Source organism: Gymnoscopelus microlampas, assembly GCF_963454915.1.
Source record: "Gymnoscopelus microlampas genome assembly, chromosome: 21".
Classification (NCBI taxonomy): domain Eukaryota; kingdom Metazoa; phylum Chordata; class Actinopteri; order Myctophiformes; family Myctophidae; genus Gymnoscopelus; species Gymnoscopelus microlampas.
The window spans coordinates 41592886-41611320 of record NC_139958.1 but is presented as its reverse complement, the minus strand read 5'-3'; the positions used below and the strand labels follow the sequence as shown (position 1 = coordinate 41611320).

The window sequence follows — 18435 nt, the reverse complement described above, 5'->3', positions numbered from 1 at the left end:
AGTGCTATATATCGTATCGTATTGATATCGTATCGATGTCGTGAGCCCAATCGGCACACCCCTACACGGAACTTAAGCCCTGAGAATGATCCGAGGGTAAAAAGCCGATGTGACGCCTCATCCCCACTTCCAATATAAATCAAAATAATCAAAATAAAATGCAAAAGATATTTTAAAATACATTTCCGTAAACGGAGATGACGAACGGATGACGGCTTGATCCTTTCTCAGCTTTCGGGAGGTTCCCGTTCCAGACTCTATATATATAGCGTTCGGACATTGTGGAATAGTTGTCCTGACCGCCACGCGAGACTTAGCACTACTGGAACCTAGTGGTGAAAAAAGTACTCGGATATTTTACTCAAGTAAGAGTAGCAATACTACAATGCAGAAATACTCTGTTCCAAGTAAAAGGCCTGTGTTCAAAATGTTCCTTGAGTAAATGTACAAAGGTATTGGCATCAAAATATACTTAAAGTACCAAAAGTGAAAGTACTAGGATGTTTGAAAATAGCAGATCTACAAGCTCACAACGCGACGCGTTGTGAGCTTGTAGATCTGCTATTGTCAAATAGCCTAAGGATAAAATAGTGCTGAAGTGGTTAATGTTTCATAATATCATCATTTATATCTGAAAAGTAACTATAGTAACTCAAGTTTTCAAATAATCGTAGTAGAGTAAAAGTACAACATTTGCCTCTGAGATGTAGTGGAGTAGAAGTAAAAGCATCGGAAATTGTAAATACTCAAGTAAAGTACAAATAGCTCAAAATTGTACTCAAGTACAGTACTTAAGTAAACGTACTTAGTTACTTTCCACCACTGCTGGAAGCTCAAACGTTCAGGCTTCCAAGTTCACCAAACGAGCACATGTAATACTTGACAGGGACAGCAAAGAGGCCCAGGCAAGGAGCAAGCTACACTGCTGTTTGAAAAAGGCTTAGAGCTGCCTGGGAGTGTGGGATACTTTCTCTCTCTCCCTCTCTTTCCCTCTCTCCCCCTCTCCCCCTCTCTCTCTCTCCATCTGCTGCTCTGGTGTGGCGGCCTAAACCCAGTGTTGCCAGATCCTGCGAGATGAATAAGCGACCGGGGCCTATGAAAACAAGCCCAAAAGAAGTGACTATAGGCCGCATGTGCACTTTAAGCCTACATTACATCGGCTATTCGAAAATAGCAGATCTACAAGCTCACGATGGGTTGCGATGCGACGCGTTGTGAGCTTGTAGATCGGGTATTTTCGGGAGAAAAAAACTTTAAAATGTGGAATATTTCTGACACAAATCTGGTGCGGGGCCCCCTGGCACCAAAATGATTCAGATAGGGGTCCGGGGACAAATACGTATTGATTTGGGGGTCCGACCTTGACATGAAAATGTTTGAGAACCACTGGTCTTACACAAAAATAAAAACGCAACACGCTGCGCAACTACCAATATTTACAAGCAACTTTACAGAAAAAAAACAAGCCCCAAAGAAATCGCTTATAATAAGCAGACATGGCAACGCTGCCTAAACCTCCTGTGGCTCAGTGCAAAGAAGAGGCCCCTTTCCAAAACCTCTAACTCTGACTCTTTCCCCCTGCCAAGGGAATGAACAGTATCAAAACATTTTTTTTACAAAAAGAAAAAAAAAAGCGGAAGAAGGGGAGGAGAGGGAGAAGAGCGCTCAAGAGTGGGAGGAAGGGATCCAGATCCCTCCGTGGTCGGCAATAAATCACAAACTCTGTGGAAGCAAGAAGAACAGGCAGTCTTCATCCCAGAGCGTTCAGCCCCTGAATGCCTGCAAAGGGTGGACAGTAAAGCCCACTCCATACGATTTGCCATGCAACTCCTTGCAACATGCAACTCCTTGCAACTCCTTGCAACATGCAACTCCTTGCAACATGCTATTACTTGCAACTACTTGCAACATGCAACTACTTGCAACTCCTTGCAACATGCAACTACTTCCAACATGCAACTACTTGCAACATGCAACTCCTTGCAACATGCAACTCCTTGCAACATGCAACTCCTTGCAACATGCAACTCCTTGCAACATGCAACTACTTGCAACATGCAACTACTTGCAACATGCAACTCCTTGCAACATGCAACTACTTGCAACATGCAACTCCTTGCAACATGCAACTACTTGCAACATGCAACTCCTTGCAACATGCAACTCCTTGCAACATGCAACTACTTGCAACATGCAACTCCTTGCAACATGCAACTACTTGCAACTCCTTGCAACATGCAACTAATTGCAACATGCAACTTCTTGCAACGTGCAACTACTTGCAACTCCTTGCAACATGCAACTACTTGCACCTACTTGCAACATGCAATTCCTTGCAACATGCAACTCCTTGCAACAGAAACGTTTGCTTTTTAATTTCACTTAGAGCACCTGAGCACAAAATGAGCATTATAAAACAAAGAAAAAATACCTTTTTCAAGTCTGTCTAAGGAGTCTTTCCTTAACTTTAATGCAGTGAGCGAGTCTCCTTCTGCCAGTTTACCTTTATATGTTTTTGAGACCACCGCACCTGCAGTCAAACTCACCCAAAGGACAAAGAAGGGCGCAACAGTTTTCCCTACTCCTTGCAACATGCAACTACTTGCAACATGCAGCTCCCTGCAACCATTATCCGCAATGGCAGTTGTAACCTTAAAACGTTCCGTCGTCGCGTCTCATCGCAACGCGTTGTGAGCTTGGCTGTTTTCCACTATTTCTGGAAATTCCCAACATGGATACTATTATGGCGATTACGGCGATTATGCTAAAGTAATTGCGATTGGACGATTGTTATTGTGACAGGCCTAGCCACACCGGGTCTTTAGCAAAGCACAGGGGCCAACACAATGCCTTTAGCAAGCACAGGGGCCCACACAGGGCCTTTAGCAAGCACAGGGGCCCACATAGGGCCTTTAGCAAGCAAAGGGGCTCACAGCCCCGGGCCCCTCGCCTCTCTCTCTCTCTCTCTCTCTCTCTCTCTCTCACAGCCTGGGAGACACATGGGACTTTTCTTCTCCTGGTGCCATATTCACACTGGATCGGATCTCAGCACTGCTGCCACTCAAGCTCCCAACAGCCTTTCAGCACCCCCCCCCTCTACACACACACAACACCCACCCCCCTTCAGTCACACAAACAGCGCGTCCCATGCAAAAGAATTTCACAATCGCACACCACAAAAGGGCAAAGCGAACTGGAAACCTGGCAACCGGAGCCGTGATTTAATGTGAGATAAGAGATTTAACCCATTGAGACCTGAAGCGGATTCTACATGTCTCCTAAATCTCAACAGTATTCTGAAAAACCTATGTTTCTATATCAGTGGTGCTCAAACTTTTTCATGTCAAGGACCCCCAAAATGATACGTATTTGGCCTCGGACCCCCATCAAAATATTTTGTTCCAGAGTCCCCCAGAAGCAAAGATTTGAGTTAAAAATGTTCGCTTTAAAATTATTTATATTCAAAGATTTGCACACATTTTCACGTTTTTTCAAAAATAGCAGATCTACAAGCTCGTAGCGCGGCACTCGGTGCCGCGCTATGAGCTTGTAGATCTGCTATTTTTGAATAGCCCAAAGTGTAAAATAATGCTTTTTAGCTCAAATCTAAAAATGACACAGTTCCAGTTCTCAATGGGTTAAGGACATGCACGGAACCATGGGAAAACTAACTATATGGCGTGCGGGCTCAATTCTGATTTCGAAGTAAATAATGGAAATAAATAATGATGTACGTTACGTTCGTGGACATCCAGAACATGGGGTTTCTCAGACAAAGTCAAAGTCAAAGTCAAGGACCCCAACATTGATATGTATGTAAAAAATGTATAATAAAAACAAGCGACGCTAAATACAATTCAGAAAGTGAAAGTTTGCGAGCGAGTGGTCTTCGTAATGAAAAATCTTTCATGAAATCCGATTATTATCTATTTAAATGGTCACCTGAATACAGAATCTAAAGTCATTCTGAGTGGAATTCTTGTTTAGCAGTACCTAACTACTAGGTGTGCATGCTAGTAACATAATGGCTGATTTATACGTGTCGCATAAATGTTGAGCACCAGAAATAGCCGATCTACAAGCTCAAAGCAGGTTGCAGCTGCTATTTTCGGTACACAACACCCACAAGTACGGCTAATTAGTTAGTTCCAGGTTGCACTGGCACACTGAACTGGGGACCCCCCACCACCCACCCTGACAACACTTGAAATGTAGGAGTTGAGGCATTACATTTAGTTTGACTCAGCTCCACACATACATATTGTGAAAATAGCTTATCTACGAGCTCATAACGCCTCGCAACGACGCACAATGTTTGCCACACTTGGACCCGGAAGTTGTTCTGACGGGGCGCATACGTCACAGCTTAACAACAGCATAGAATTGCACCGACATCAGACGGACCACACACTACAGATATCTACAAGAAAAAACTATTTTCGAGCGACAGAAATAACCGGATTTAGCGAAGAACTAAAAACTCCCGTTCTGAACTGCGGGGGGGGGGGGGGGGGCATAATACCGCTCGTTATGAACCGGGGGGTCCCGGACCACACTTATGATGAGATAACAACCTCAAATAAAGGCAAGGAAACGCCTAGGGCGAAATTCTCCTTTAATAACACAACTTTCCGAGAGGGAGTGACCGATTGCCAGGTAGATTTTGAATGACCGTCAATGATTCCATCATTCATAAAATCATAGTTATAGTTGTCTTTGATGATGGAGAGGGCAACTATATTTCCACACTCACTCCAGAGGGCCACATTGCGTATGCTGTCGGGCACACACCTTTTACCTCCGTATTTGAACTTTTTTCATAAATTAATGCCGCACTTCGCCATTCTTTGTCACACAAAAGTAGCAAAAATTGCTATTTTCTATTTTTGCTATGTTTTCATTGGAATCCTGATTATAATTTTTTGCTATTTTTGAATTGGAATCCTGAAAAGAAACATTTTTATTTGATTTCAAATGCATTTCGTTATACTTATGTTAACTTTATGAACTTAAATACAATACATAAAAAAGACGAATATTAATACTAGTCATTAAGCTACTAATATAGACTGAAGTAATTAAAGCGGGTCATGTTTGCATGTTTGGAATTGGAACAGCTGAAATCTGTATATAATCTGAATATAATATTACAATATTAACGTGGGGGCCTTATTAAGTGAAGGTGGGGGCCACATGTGGGCCCCGGGCCGCCAGTTGCCCATGTATGAGTTAGACATCATACTATAATTCTAGTAAGGGCGTAGTGAAGGGCGTAGTGGTGAGTGAAGGGCATAGTGGTGAGTAGGTGAAGCTACCCGGTTCTCCTCAGTGGCTGGAGCAATTGCTCGGATTTTGCACACAGCCATTGACCATTACCATCTGAACTTAACTGTGAAGCCCGTTTTTCAATTTCACCAAATCTCAGCTTCTTATTAGCGTTTTTGTGTCAAACACTGTCGCCATGGTTACGGGGCTGCCCAGCTATGGGACGAACTGCCTCCCGGGTTGCCAGATCATGTGCGCATATCCCCCCACGGATGCGTCGACCGGGTATGGTCTAGTATGTATAGTTATTGTCATCGTTGTCGTGGTTGGTGTGAATGGACCTTTATGCTTTATGGGCTCATTGGAATCTGAGAAGTATGCATGCGGCAAGCGGGTCCGGGAAGATTTTGCAACGACAGCGATTTGCAGAACAATAACATCTATTGGGGAAAGAAAGAGTAATACTCAACTGACACAACACGCCCTCACCAAGAGCCCAATGACTAGTTTAGTCAAGTATACGACAATGAGAAATAGAGAGGAAAATACATTTGAATAATGGAAAGAATACAATATACATCGGTTACACTTGTCCTTTACCCATTAAAACCGGGAAAGCATCTCTGTCATTCTAGATTTTCGCGTTGGCTATTAAAAAAAAAGCAGATGTACAAGCTCACAGCTATTGTTGAACATTTTTGAAGAATCTTGAAAGTGTGAGAACTGCTGATTTAGAAGGCATGCGTAGAATCGGGCCTCAGGTCTTAATGGGTTAAGCGCACTTAGTCACGATGATCATCAAAGAAATGAGGTTGATTCATCTACAGAAAACTTCAAACATCTGCAAATATGGACACGCTATTTTCACGCCCGGCCCAAGTGCAAAGTCTGAATGAATAATGCTTCATATAATAGGAAAGAAATGCACGCACGCACAACAGATTAAAAGGGAGACGGTATACCAAAGTATAGCTTAATATGATTAACTGCTGTTGGACGCAACAACTACCTAACACAAGGTATTGAATGACGCGACTTTTGTATTAAGTATTCGTAGGCTTCCTAAAGCACATCACAACTTTTAAAGTGTCGTCAGAGTAGCTGTAAGGCCGTGTGCGTCATTTATTGCAGCGTGGAGAACTTGGCCCCATTTCCCCTTTCTTTGTGGCCAACCGTCAGCTTTCTAATATGAACCTATGTGTCCTTTTTAACCAACTGAAGCATAGCATCCCTATCCTGGGGCCAAGCATTGGCAAAAACATTTTAAATCTACAAGCTCACCACAAGCTTGTAAATCAGCTATTTTCGGTGAGGATATTTGGTGTAGAGGGGGGAAAAGGAGGGGGCCATGTATAAGGCTGTATAGTGGTTCTCAAACTTTTTTTTATGTCAAGGACCCCCAAATTAAGATCTATTTGGCCGCGGGCCGCCAATCTGAAAATATGTTGTGCCATGCGGGGACCCCCAGAAGAAAAGATTTGCCTTAAATGCCTAAGAAGAAATTCAAAAAAATAGCCGATATTCAAGCTCACAATGAGCTTGCAGATGGTCTGCTTTTGAATAGCCAAAGTATAAAGTAGAATTAAGTGGTTTCAACTAAATCACTTACTAAATTAACTCATTCATGGGGACCCCCTGGAAGCCCTTCACGGACCGCCACATTGAGAACCACTGAACGAAGTGCAGGGGTTAATGTAGTAGTTAAAACGGTCCGTACTTTAGCACGAGTCACTTGGTGTGAGTCGGTTTGCTATAGGCTAACTATGTGTCGAAAGCTCTGGGCAGTTTGAAACTAAAGTTGAGTAAAGACGAGTGAGTGTGGAAGTGGTTAGAAACCATACATCCTGCCTCTGTGAGAACGTGAACAGTAAGAAGCATAATGTGCATATGGGTGACAGGCTATAGCTGAACCTCAAGGTTTTAAGAGGAAGAGGGGTTGTGTCACACAAAAAAACACCTCACTTTTATGAAGCTGCCTCTATTCCCCGAACGTTTTTAACCTATTATGTCCAACTGCATTTGCTGTGTCACGTTTCAGCTCTATTTCTCGTTGTGTGATTGTGTTTTGATTCTCTGCGAAGCACTTTGCCACCTTGTTTTGAAAGGTGCTACACAAACAAAGCTTTATTGTTCTTAAATCAATCGCGATTAACGACACCAGAACATTATGAATAAGAATTACATTTCACATTGCGCAGAGCAGATATGACAAATAACTTGAATACATAAAGAAACGTACTTATTTTATACTGTCAGTATATTTTTTTAAATTGTGGAAATAGCCGATCTAGATTTGCTATTTCCTCTATTTTTTGGAACAGATTTGAAAAAGTATGACATTTTTTTCAACATTGAAACGAATATGTCTTCACCAAATACTAGCCTGCTATTTTCACAGAATATTCGCCTCGTTATGAGTCATAATAGGCAAACTTCTGGGGAGCGCTGTTCATGTGGTTGACACGTGTCCTGAATCGAGAGGCAAATACGTCAGTAGTTCACCCAAAAAATGACTCATTTTCTACCAATTACACACCCCATCTAATAATAAAGATGCTTCTGCATCCGGTAGGAGACACAAAGGAGGCTCTTTGTGTCTCGTACCGGAGAGACCGCCGGTTATCAAATTATTGGTTTAGGAATAAGATAAAAACAAAAACAAATTCCATGAATTCAAGGCTTCTTGAGGTGTGTAATTGATAGAAAATAAGTATTTTTTTTGGGTGAACTACTCCTTTAACCAGGTTGGGGTTTCACACACACTTAATAATTAGTATATGATAATTATGTTGTATGCCGTGTTAAAAAAGCAGCTGACAATGATTTTTCCAGGGTATCAAATCTTTACCTGGAAGGTGAACCAGTTAGACCTGTGAATCTCAACCTTTTTCCATTTCAAAGACCCCCGGGTTGATATGAATAAGGCCACGGACCCCCATTAGATGCCATTTTTCCAATCACTGGGACCCCAAACTAACACAGTGAAGTCATCAGTGATACCTCTGAGAGAGTACAAATGGAACCAAATGGGTCCATTTGGTTTACTCTCCGAATCACAAACCCCTAGGACTAAATTTGGTTCCATTTGCAGCGTTATAGACCCGAGAGCGAGTTATAGACCCGATAAGGGTCCAACTGGACCCTTATCCCCTTATAAGGGACCAACTGGACCAGGGATGGGCAACTTTGATGATGGAGAGGGCCACTATATTTCCACACTCACTCCATAGGGCCACATTGCATATACTGTCAGGCAGAATCCTCTTATCTACATGTTTTCACTTTTTTCCGTAAATTAATGCCGTACTTCGCCACTCTATGTCACACAAAAGTAGAAAAAATAGCAGATCGACAAGCTCAAAACGCGTCGCACTGCGACGCGTTTTGATCTGCTATTTTTGCTTTTTTTTATTGGAATCCTGATTTTTTTTGCGCTATTTTTAATTGGAATCCTGAAAAGTACAATTTTTTATTTAATTTCAAATGCATTTAGCTTTATGAACTAAATACATTGGACATAAAAAAGACAACATCATTTTAATACTAGTCATTAAGCTACTAATATAGACTGAAGTAATTAAAACAGGTCATGATTGCGTGTTTGGAATTGTACCAGCTGAAATCAATAATGTATCAGTATTCCCATATTAACCTGCTGGGACGCATTAAGTGAAGGTGGGGGCCGCATTGCCCATGCATGAACTGGACCCTTATCCCCAGACCCAACCCGTTGACAACCACTGAGCTTAGGAGATGTCGATTGACGTCCATTTGAAAGAAAAAAAGCAAAAGTGAATCACTTTCAATCAATTCGACTCACCTTGTTCGGAGTCGGAGTCTGCCTCGGCCCTGGAAGAGCCGCCCGCCGGCGCCACGGGCAAGGGCCGGAGGGGCCTCGGCTTGGGCGTCGGGGGACTGAGCCACTTCTTCCCTATGTACTCCACGTACGTCCCGGGGAAGTCCCCCTTCTCCTGGGTGCTCTCGTTGAAGCCGGGCAGCCACCCGATGTCCTCGGGCCGCTCCTCCAGGCCCGAGTCGCCGCCGTAGCCCAGCGCCACCAGGGCGCCTCTGCCCACCGTCAGGATGTCGCCCACGCGGAGGTCGATGTCCTCCTCGCGCTCCTTCTTGTAGTCGTACAGCGCCCTGTACTGGTATCCTTCGGCGCTCATTTTGACGGCTTTTAAGCGTCGAGGCGTTTCCTTTTGGGAGAAGAAAAGGCGTTCGACCGGCTGGGCGTTACTCAGAGGTGTAAAGTAACTATGTCTTTTCTAAACATTTACTTAAGTACTGTACTTAACTCATTCAGTGCCATTGACGTCGCCGATGTCACGTTTTTATAAGCCCAGGGTGCCAATGACGTCGCCAACGTTTTGTTTTTTTTTCTGCTCCATTCACTTCTTGTTTAACATCTTACTGAAAAAGGCTGTATCTCGCTTCCTAAGCACTTTTTTTTTACAATGTATTTTTGGCTCTGGCACTCAAGAGCCAAACTGACAGAAATAAGTCAGGCACTGAATGAGTTAAGTACAATTTTGATTTACTTTACTGGAGTATTTCCAATTTTCAGCACTTTTACTTCTACTCCACTACATCTCAGAGGCAAATATTGTTCTTTTACTCCACTACGGTTATTTGAAAATGTTAGTTACTAGTTACTTTGCAGATATAAATGATTACATTATAAAACATAGATTAACCACTTTAGCCTTATTTTATACCTAGGCTATTTGAAAATGGCCGATCTACAAGCTTGCGACGCGTTGTGAGCTTGTAGATCGGCTATTTTCAAACATTTCAATGCTTTTACTTTTGCTACTTTAAAGGAAGACTTCACCGATTTTCAACCTATCTTCATATAATAGGTCCTCACTAATACTCATGATAAAATGGTACAATTTTTTTCTACTCGGTCTGTGTCTCAGAGGAGGGCTGTGGACAGTTCAGAGTCCCGTCTACCAGTGACATCATCAATGGGGAATCCAAGCTAATAGAAACTGCAGGCTTTCTATTCCTGGAAAGTTGCGATGCAATAAAAGAAGCTATTGTTCTCGTGTTAATAAAAATCTAAATAAAAAAAGTGAAATCTTGTTGGAAAAAAAAGGTAGACGGGTTTCTGGACTGTCCACAGTCCTCCTATGAGACACAGACCAAGTAGAAAAAAATGGTACCATTTTATCATGAGTATTAGTGAGGACCAATTATATGAAGATAGGTTGAAAATCGGTGAAGTCGTCCTTTAAGTACATTTTGATAACAACACTTTTTTTACACCATTTTTAACACCAGACTTTTTCCCACCACTGCCGTTACTTACGTGTCGGTATCCTGTAACTATATGGACTAAGGAGTCCCGAAGGTTCACATTGGAAGTTGCGCCGCTTTGCAGACGGAATCGTAAGACTTCAAGCCGGGGTGTTTTTGGAGGGAAAAACGAATGTCTTTAGCTCGTGTTGGTGTTTCCAGGGTTTATGTCATTTTCGTGCGCGGTCTGCAGAATCTTCTCAGTCCTGTTGTGTTGTTGTTGTCGCTTCGAGCGGCGTACGTCCATCGGTACACAGCCCGGAGCCGTGTGAGACCTGCGAGAGGTGACAGGTAGAAAGCATGCCGTTTGTTACACATTACATTAATACCAGTGTCAAAAAAAACTGTGGTGGAAAAAAAGTGCTCTTTTTTTACTTAAGTAAAAGTATCAATACTGCAGTGTAGAAATGCTCTGTTTACAAGTAAGAGTCCGGTAATCAAAATGTGCTTGAGTAAAGGTACAAAGGTATTGGCATCAACATATACTTAAGTTAGAGTACCAAAAGTAAAAGTGCAGAATGTCCCGTTTCACAAGTTCAAAATGGATAAACATCTTTTGAAAATAGCCGATCTACAAGCTCACAATGCGACGCATTGTGAGCTTGTAGATCGGCTATTTTCAAACGGCGGAAATGTACATAGGGCTGAAGTGGTTAATGTATGTTTTGTGATAATAATCTAAATCTGCAAAGTAACTGAAGCTATCGAATAATTGTAGTGGAGTAAAAGTACAATATTTGCCCCTGAGATGAGAGAGAGTAGAAGTAAAAGTACTGAAAATGGGAAATACTCCAGTAAAGTAAAAAATCCTCAAAGGTGTACTTAGGTACAGTACTTGAGTAAATGTACTTAGTTACTTTACACCACTGCAAAAAAACACATAAAGGTAAATGATGCGTTTGTATAGGGCCTTTATCCAAAGCGCTTTGCAATGTGCATTACATTCACACACACACACACACACACACACACACACACACACACACACACACACACACACACACACACACACACACACACACACACACACACACACACACACACACACACACACACACACACACACACACACACACACACACACACGCACCAACTAGGCCTGTCATAATAATTACATAATTGTCTAAATCGCAAAGATTAGAGATAATCGCAATTATTTTGCTATTTTTGGATGGAACCCGGAACCTTCCGTTTCTCAGGCGGTCACTCTACCTCAGCGAACCCACATACATGTTTAAACCACTTTCACCCTGGCGTCCTCATTCTGCAGTGGTGGAAGAAGTACTCAATTGCTTTACTTAAAGGAGTAGTTCACCCAAAAGAAATGACTTATTTTCTATCAATTGCACACCCCATGAAGTCTTGAATTCATGGATTTTTTGTTTGTTTTTGTCGCATTCCTGAGACAATAATTTCCTTACCGGCGGAAAGATGCTAATGTATCCGGTAGGAGACACTTAAGTAGACTCTTTGTGTCTCCTACCGGAAATACACCCGGACGTGAAATTATTGTCTTAGGAATGCGACAAAAAAACAAAACAAATCCATGAATTCAAGGCTTCGTGGGGTGTGGGGCAATTTTTTGGGGTGAACTACTCCTTTAAGTAAAAGTAGCAATGCCACAGTATTAACATACTCTGTCACTGTAGTAAATAGTAACTAAAGCTGTCAAATTGTAGTGGAGTAAAAAGTACAATATTTCAGTAAGACCTGGAACGCATTTGTGTCACTTTAGATTTATTTGGCTATTCAAAAATAGCAGATCTACAAGCTAATAGCGCGGCACCGAGTGCCGCGCTATGAGCTTGTAGATCTGCTATTTTTGAAAAATCTTGAAAAAAAACTGTTTTCCATTTTTTTTCCCAAAAACTGTTAGGATTTAGATTTTTTTAAAGAATCGCCTCAGGTATTAATGGGTTAACGTATGAAAAAAATGGAAATGCTCAAGTAAAAAAAAGAAGTACCACAAAATTGCACCTAAGTATGGCACTTGACTGCTTTCCACCACTGCTATTCACATGTAATTATAGGCCAAAATCTTTGGATTTTTTCCTCCAAAACGTTTGAATAGTAAGTTATTAAGGTAAGGTAACTGCAAATATGAGTGGAATTGATACATGAATTACGACTATTAACTTTACTAAGCCAAACGACATACATCCTCAGCATCACAAAGTCAAACGAGGGACTTGACCCTTTTTAGACCGGGAACGCATGTGTGTCTTTTTAGATTTCTTTGGCTATTCAAAAAAAATAGCAGATCTACAAGCTCATAGCGCGGCGCCGAGTGCCGCGCTAAGAGCTTGTAGATCTGCTATCTATTTTTTATAGTGAAAATTTGTAACTCAAATCTTTGCTTCTGGGGGATTCTACAAATGTCTTCTAAATCCAAACAGTTTCTTTTTTGAAAAAACGTATGTTGCTATATATATATCAGTGGTTCTCAAACTTTTTGATGTCAAGGACCCCCAAAATGATATGTATTTGGCCGCGGACCCCCATCTGAAAGTATTGTGTTCCAGGGACCCCCAGAAGCGAAGATTTGAGTTAAATAAAAATGTATATATATATATATATATATATATATATATATATATATATATATATATATATATATATATATATTCAAAGATTTGCACATATTTTCACAATAAAAAAAAAAAAACAGATCTATAAGCTCATGAGCTATGAGCTTGTAGATCTGCTATTTTTTAATAGCCAAAGAAATCAAAACATGACACAGATTCTTCCCCGTCCTAAATGGGTCAAAACAACCATAATGATGGAGTTACAGTAAACACTGGCCCATAACGTACGGCTCAACTCACATGATGTGTTGCATAAGTTAAACATGTCACAAACATCACTTGCATAAATGTAGACTTCCTATTTGCTTCTTTAGATCAGTGGTTAGGGGGGGGGGGGGTCCCCAGCATAGTCAGTTAACCCTTTCAATTTGGCTATTCAAAAATAGCAGATCTACAAGCTCAAGCTCGCGCTTTGAGCTTGTAGATCTGCTATTTTTGAAAAATCATGAAAATGTGTGCAAATCCTTGAATATATATTTTTTTAAAGCGAACATTTGTAACTCAAATCTTTGCTTCTGGAACAAAATATTTTACAAATGTTCGCTTTAAAAATATATAAATTGAAAGATTTTGCACAAATTGTCACCAATTCTCCAAAAATTGCAGATCTACAAGCTCATAGCGCAGCACTCGGTGCCGACTGCCGAGCTATAAGCTTGTACATCTGCTATTTTTAAAAGATTTGTATACATTTTATTTTTATACATTTGAAACCTGTGAAATGGGACCTTCTGCATAATGAGTACTTTTACTTTTGGTACTTGATAGATATAAAGTAAAATCATATATATAATATAAAAATATATGGTGTAAAGTAACTAAGTACATTTACTCAAGTACTGTACCCTAACCCTAACCCTTACTTTAGTGGAGCATTTCCTATTTTCAATACTTTTACTTCTACTCCACTACATCTCGGAGGCAAATATTGTACTTTTACTCCACTACAATTATTTGAAAACTTTGGTTACTAGTTACTTAGCAGATATAAATTATTATTAAATTATAAAAAATACATTATACCTAGACTATTTTCAAACATTTTAACTTTTATTTTTGGTACTTTAAGTATATTTTGACACCAATACGTTTGTACTCAAGTAACATTTCGAACACAGGCCTTTTAATTGTAACAGAGTGTTTTTTTATATAGTGGTATTGCTACTTTTACTCAAGTAAAACATCTGAGTACTTCTTCCACCCACTGATAAAAAGTAAAGCAATAATAACACCAGCTGGTTGTGTGAACCTGCTTAATTAATTAATAATTATAATGAATTCGTTTAAATGATATGATATATTATATTTAAATTATATAAATAATAATAAATAATATATATTATATTGACATTATATAAATAATAATAAATAATATATACTATATATAAATTCTATAAATAATAATGTATATCATATTTCAATTATAATTAATCAATTAATTAGCTCCAGCTAACAGTGGGAGTGGCTAGAGGTTCAGTCTGGAACAGCGACACCCAGCGGTAGAGTGGAGTCACGTCAGCTGCCTTGAAAACAGCAGATCTACAAGCTCACAGCACGTCCCGGACAACACGCCCTGTGAGCTTGTAGGTCGGCGCTTTTAAAAGTACAATATTTGCCTCTGAGATGTAGCGGAGCAGGAAGTAAAAGTACTTAAAATTGGAAATACTCCAGTAAAGTAAAAAAAAATACCTCAATAAAAAATATACTTGAGTAAATGTACTTTAGTTACTTTACACCAGTGTAAACGAGCTGCATACTCACACGCATGGAACCCTCTGAAAAAGAAAAACTCCCCCTTTTTTTCTTCTCCGAAGAAAAAACTTCGTTTCAACGGCAAAAAAGGAGTCAAAAATAGTCAAATACAACTTCTGAATACCCGAAACTAATATGAAACCAGTAAATGACGGTAAAAGTCGGCTTTAACTGGTTTTAATTAGGTGTTTTTTAACCGAACTAGTTGCACTGAAGTAACGGACCGAGCTGTTTCTGCTCGAGCGACGACAGAACGGCCAATGTTTTGGAAAAGGGGGCGGAGGAGGGGCGGGGCCGCTGCGAGCGGAGCGCGGCCCGATTGGCTCGTGGCGGCTGTCGGTCGATCTGCGTCCAACGGGTTTCGAGCCAATCACAATCCCCCTGCTCATGCTCTGTCCCAGAGCCTAGTAATGACACTAGCAGAGACGCGGGAATGCGGAAGTGCCCCTGTCCAATCTCAATAAGATAGAGTTCCAATGTTTGGAACTATAGCAGCCCACTTTGCGGCGAGACCAGAGCGTGACGTGACTCTCTCTTCTACACTCTGTCTGCTCTGTCCCTGCCGAGCTGAAGTTACATAAAGCACTAAACTGTCATGTTTATGTTTTGCCCGTACGACATTGCGCGTGCGTGCGTGTGAGAGAGAGAGAGAGAGAGAGAGAGAGAGAGAGAGAGAGAGAGAGAGACAGAGACAGAGTGGCAGACAGAGACAGACAGACAGACAGACAGAGTGACAGAGAGACAGACAAGACAGACAGACAGAGTGACAGAGAGTGACAGACAGACAGACAGACAGACAGACAGACAGACAGACAGAGAGACAGAGAGACAGACAGACAGAGAGTGACAAAGTGATAGACATCATAAACAACTCGAACCCCAGCTTCCCTATTCCGGGGGGAACATTTGATCTACATGCCAAGCTTGCAGATCGGCTATTTTCGGCGAAGAGGTTTGATGTAGAGGGGGAAAAGAGCAGACCAAGTACAGAGCCAAAGGTCAAGTGTACTAAGTAATGAGGGTTTAAGTGGTTAAATCTCTGAAAATACACGTTAACATGAATCCAACATATTAATAGAAAAAAGCATACATTTTACACAACTCTGATAATGGTGTTGTCAAACAAGTCTATGAAGCTATCTATGAAATCTATGAAAAAGTTGAATCTGCAACACAATTTTAAACAACATGCAGTGGGGGTCCCTGCTTCATCTCTCTCTCAGCTAAGGGGTCCTTGGCCTGAAATTCTCTTGAGGACCCCTGGACTAAACCTTGATATATAGTGTATACTTGCATGTTTCAAGTTTTGAATTTAAGTTTCACTGTCAATATCTATTGTCATTACGGCATGCCTTCATTATGGAGGATACCAACGCCAAAAAGTATGTGGTTTCTCAACATAGGGTCTGGGGACCACCAGGGGTCCTAATGGACCCTTACAGATCTGTAACTTTGTAGCTTGGGGGTCCCAGAAAACAAAAAAACAAAAAAAACAAATGGGGGTCCGTTTCCCTAGCGCAGGGGTGGGCAACTTTGATGATGGAGAGGGCCACTATATTTACACACTCACTCCTGAACAGGGCCACGTGGCATATACTGTACAGACACCTCTTATCTCTGTATATTTAAACTTTTCTCGTAAATGAATGCTGTACTTCGCTATTCTATGTCACACAAAGGTAGAGAAGGTAGCCGATTGGCTACTTTTGTTATTTTTGAATTGGAATCCTGAAAAGTAACATTTTTATTTATTCCAAATGCATTTAGTTATACATCTATGTTAACTTTATGAACTTAAATACAAATACATTGGACGTAAACAAGACAATAGAATTTTAATACTACTCTTTAAGCTACTAATATACACTGAAGTGATTAAAGCGGGTCATGTTTGCATGTTTGGCATTGTAACAGCTGAAATCAATAATAAATCAGTATTCTGATATTAACCTACAGGCCGCATTAAAGGAGAGATCCGGACATGTTAAGTGTTATCTTTGATGTGTCGCTAATCACTCACCAACGTAGAAAGGGCCGTTGAGTTATTTCAGAGATTCCCCTATTGTCCAGTCTGACGACCCCCTCCGTTGGCATAATGGGAGGCACGTGGAAGGCTGAAATTCGCCTAATATAACCGATGCAAAGTTAGTTTTTTCTCTACTCCTGCTCATAGTGGAGTCTCATGATACTCAAACATGCACTGAATGTCGCAAACGAGCCACCGTTCGTTCAGAACGAGATGACGCTGGTTGCTTGTTTCTTCCATAGAACCTGGCGTCTATAAGAAACAAGCAAACAGCGTCATCTCGTTCTGAACGAACGGCGAATTTCAGCCTTCCACGCGCCTCCCATTATGCCAACGGAGGGGGTCGCCAGACTGGACAATAGGGGAATCTCTGAAATAACTCAACGGCCCTTTCTACGTTGGTGAGTGATTAGCGACACATCAAAGACACTTAACATGTCTGGATCTCTCCTTTAAGTGAATGTGGGGGCCGCATATGTGGCCGCCGGGCCGCCAGTTGCCCATATATGCCCTAGTGCATATCAAACTGGGGGTCCCTGAAATTAACAAGGTCGAGAATCACCGCACTATCCTATATGCACATGACTGCTAACATGGGTGGCCTAATTATGGGATGGAAAGAGGGTTGGCTTGTAAAAATCCCCTGTCAAGTCTAAATGCAACAGCCCTGGCTGGGCTAAAAGCAGCCATAAGCTGCTTTGTGCAGCGGAAGGCCCCTTTAACCACTTAACCCCTTTAAGACCGGGAACGCATCTGTGTGTCATTTTTGGATTCCTTTGGCTATTCAAAAAATAGCAGATCTACAAGCTCATAGCGCGGCACCGAGTGCCGCACTATGAGCTTGTAGATCTGCTATATAAAATCGGAACAATTTGCGCACTCTAGTATATATATATTTTAAAGCAAACATTTGTAACTCATCTTTGCTTCTGGGGGATTCTACAAATGTCTTCTAAATCCTAAAAGGTATTTTTTTTAAACTTATGTTGCTATTTATCAGTCAGTGCTATCTTTTTCATGTCAAGGACCCCCCAAATTATATGTATTTGTCCGCGGACCCCCATCTGAAAATATTTTTTCCAGTTTCAGGGACTCCCATGAAGCAAAGATTTGAGTTACAAATGTATATGATTTGAACACATTTTCACGAGAAAATAAATAAAAAGCAGATAGATCTACAAGCTCATAGCCACGCTATGAGCTTGGATATCTATTATTTTTTAACAGCCCAAAGAAATCTTCAAATGACACAGATGCGTTCCCGGTCTTAATGGGTTAAACCCAATACTTGGTTCACCGGAGTCCCTCAGGGCTCTACACTGTACTAGTGACTTTTCTGTCTTCACTCTGCGTTCAGTGTCTTCGCTGAAAATAGCGGAACTACCAGCTCACAACTTGCGACACATTGTGAGCTGGTACTGTAGGTCTGCTGTTTTGCTGCGAAAGTTCCCCCCCCCCCAATGCGGATGCTGGGGTTTAAGTGGTTAAGTTGTCACACCACTT

General features: G+C 41.2%; 1 protein-coding gene across 1 annotated transcript in view; it reads right to left on the bottom strand.

The window, feature by feature from the left end:
* Positions 1-15138, bottom strand: part of pik3r1 (phosphoinositide-3-kinase, regulatory subunit 1 (alpha)) — a 77494-nt gene extending 62356 nt beyond the window's left edge. The window contains exons 1-3 of the mRNA XM_084046280.1: positions 14916-15138; positions 10580-10841; positions 9086-9464 (exon numbers count right to left, since the gene is read on the bottom strand). Of these exons, the coding sequence (XP_083902406.1) occupies positions 9086-9434 (349 nt within the window). The 5' untranslated portion in view covers positions 9435-9464; positions 10580-10841; positions 14916-15138. The remainder of the gene's footprint in view (positions 1-9085; positions 9465-10579; positions 10842-14915) is intronic.
* Between the last annotated feature and the right edge of the window lie 3297 nt (positions 15139-18435).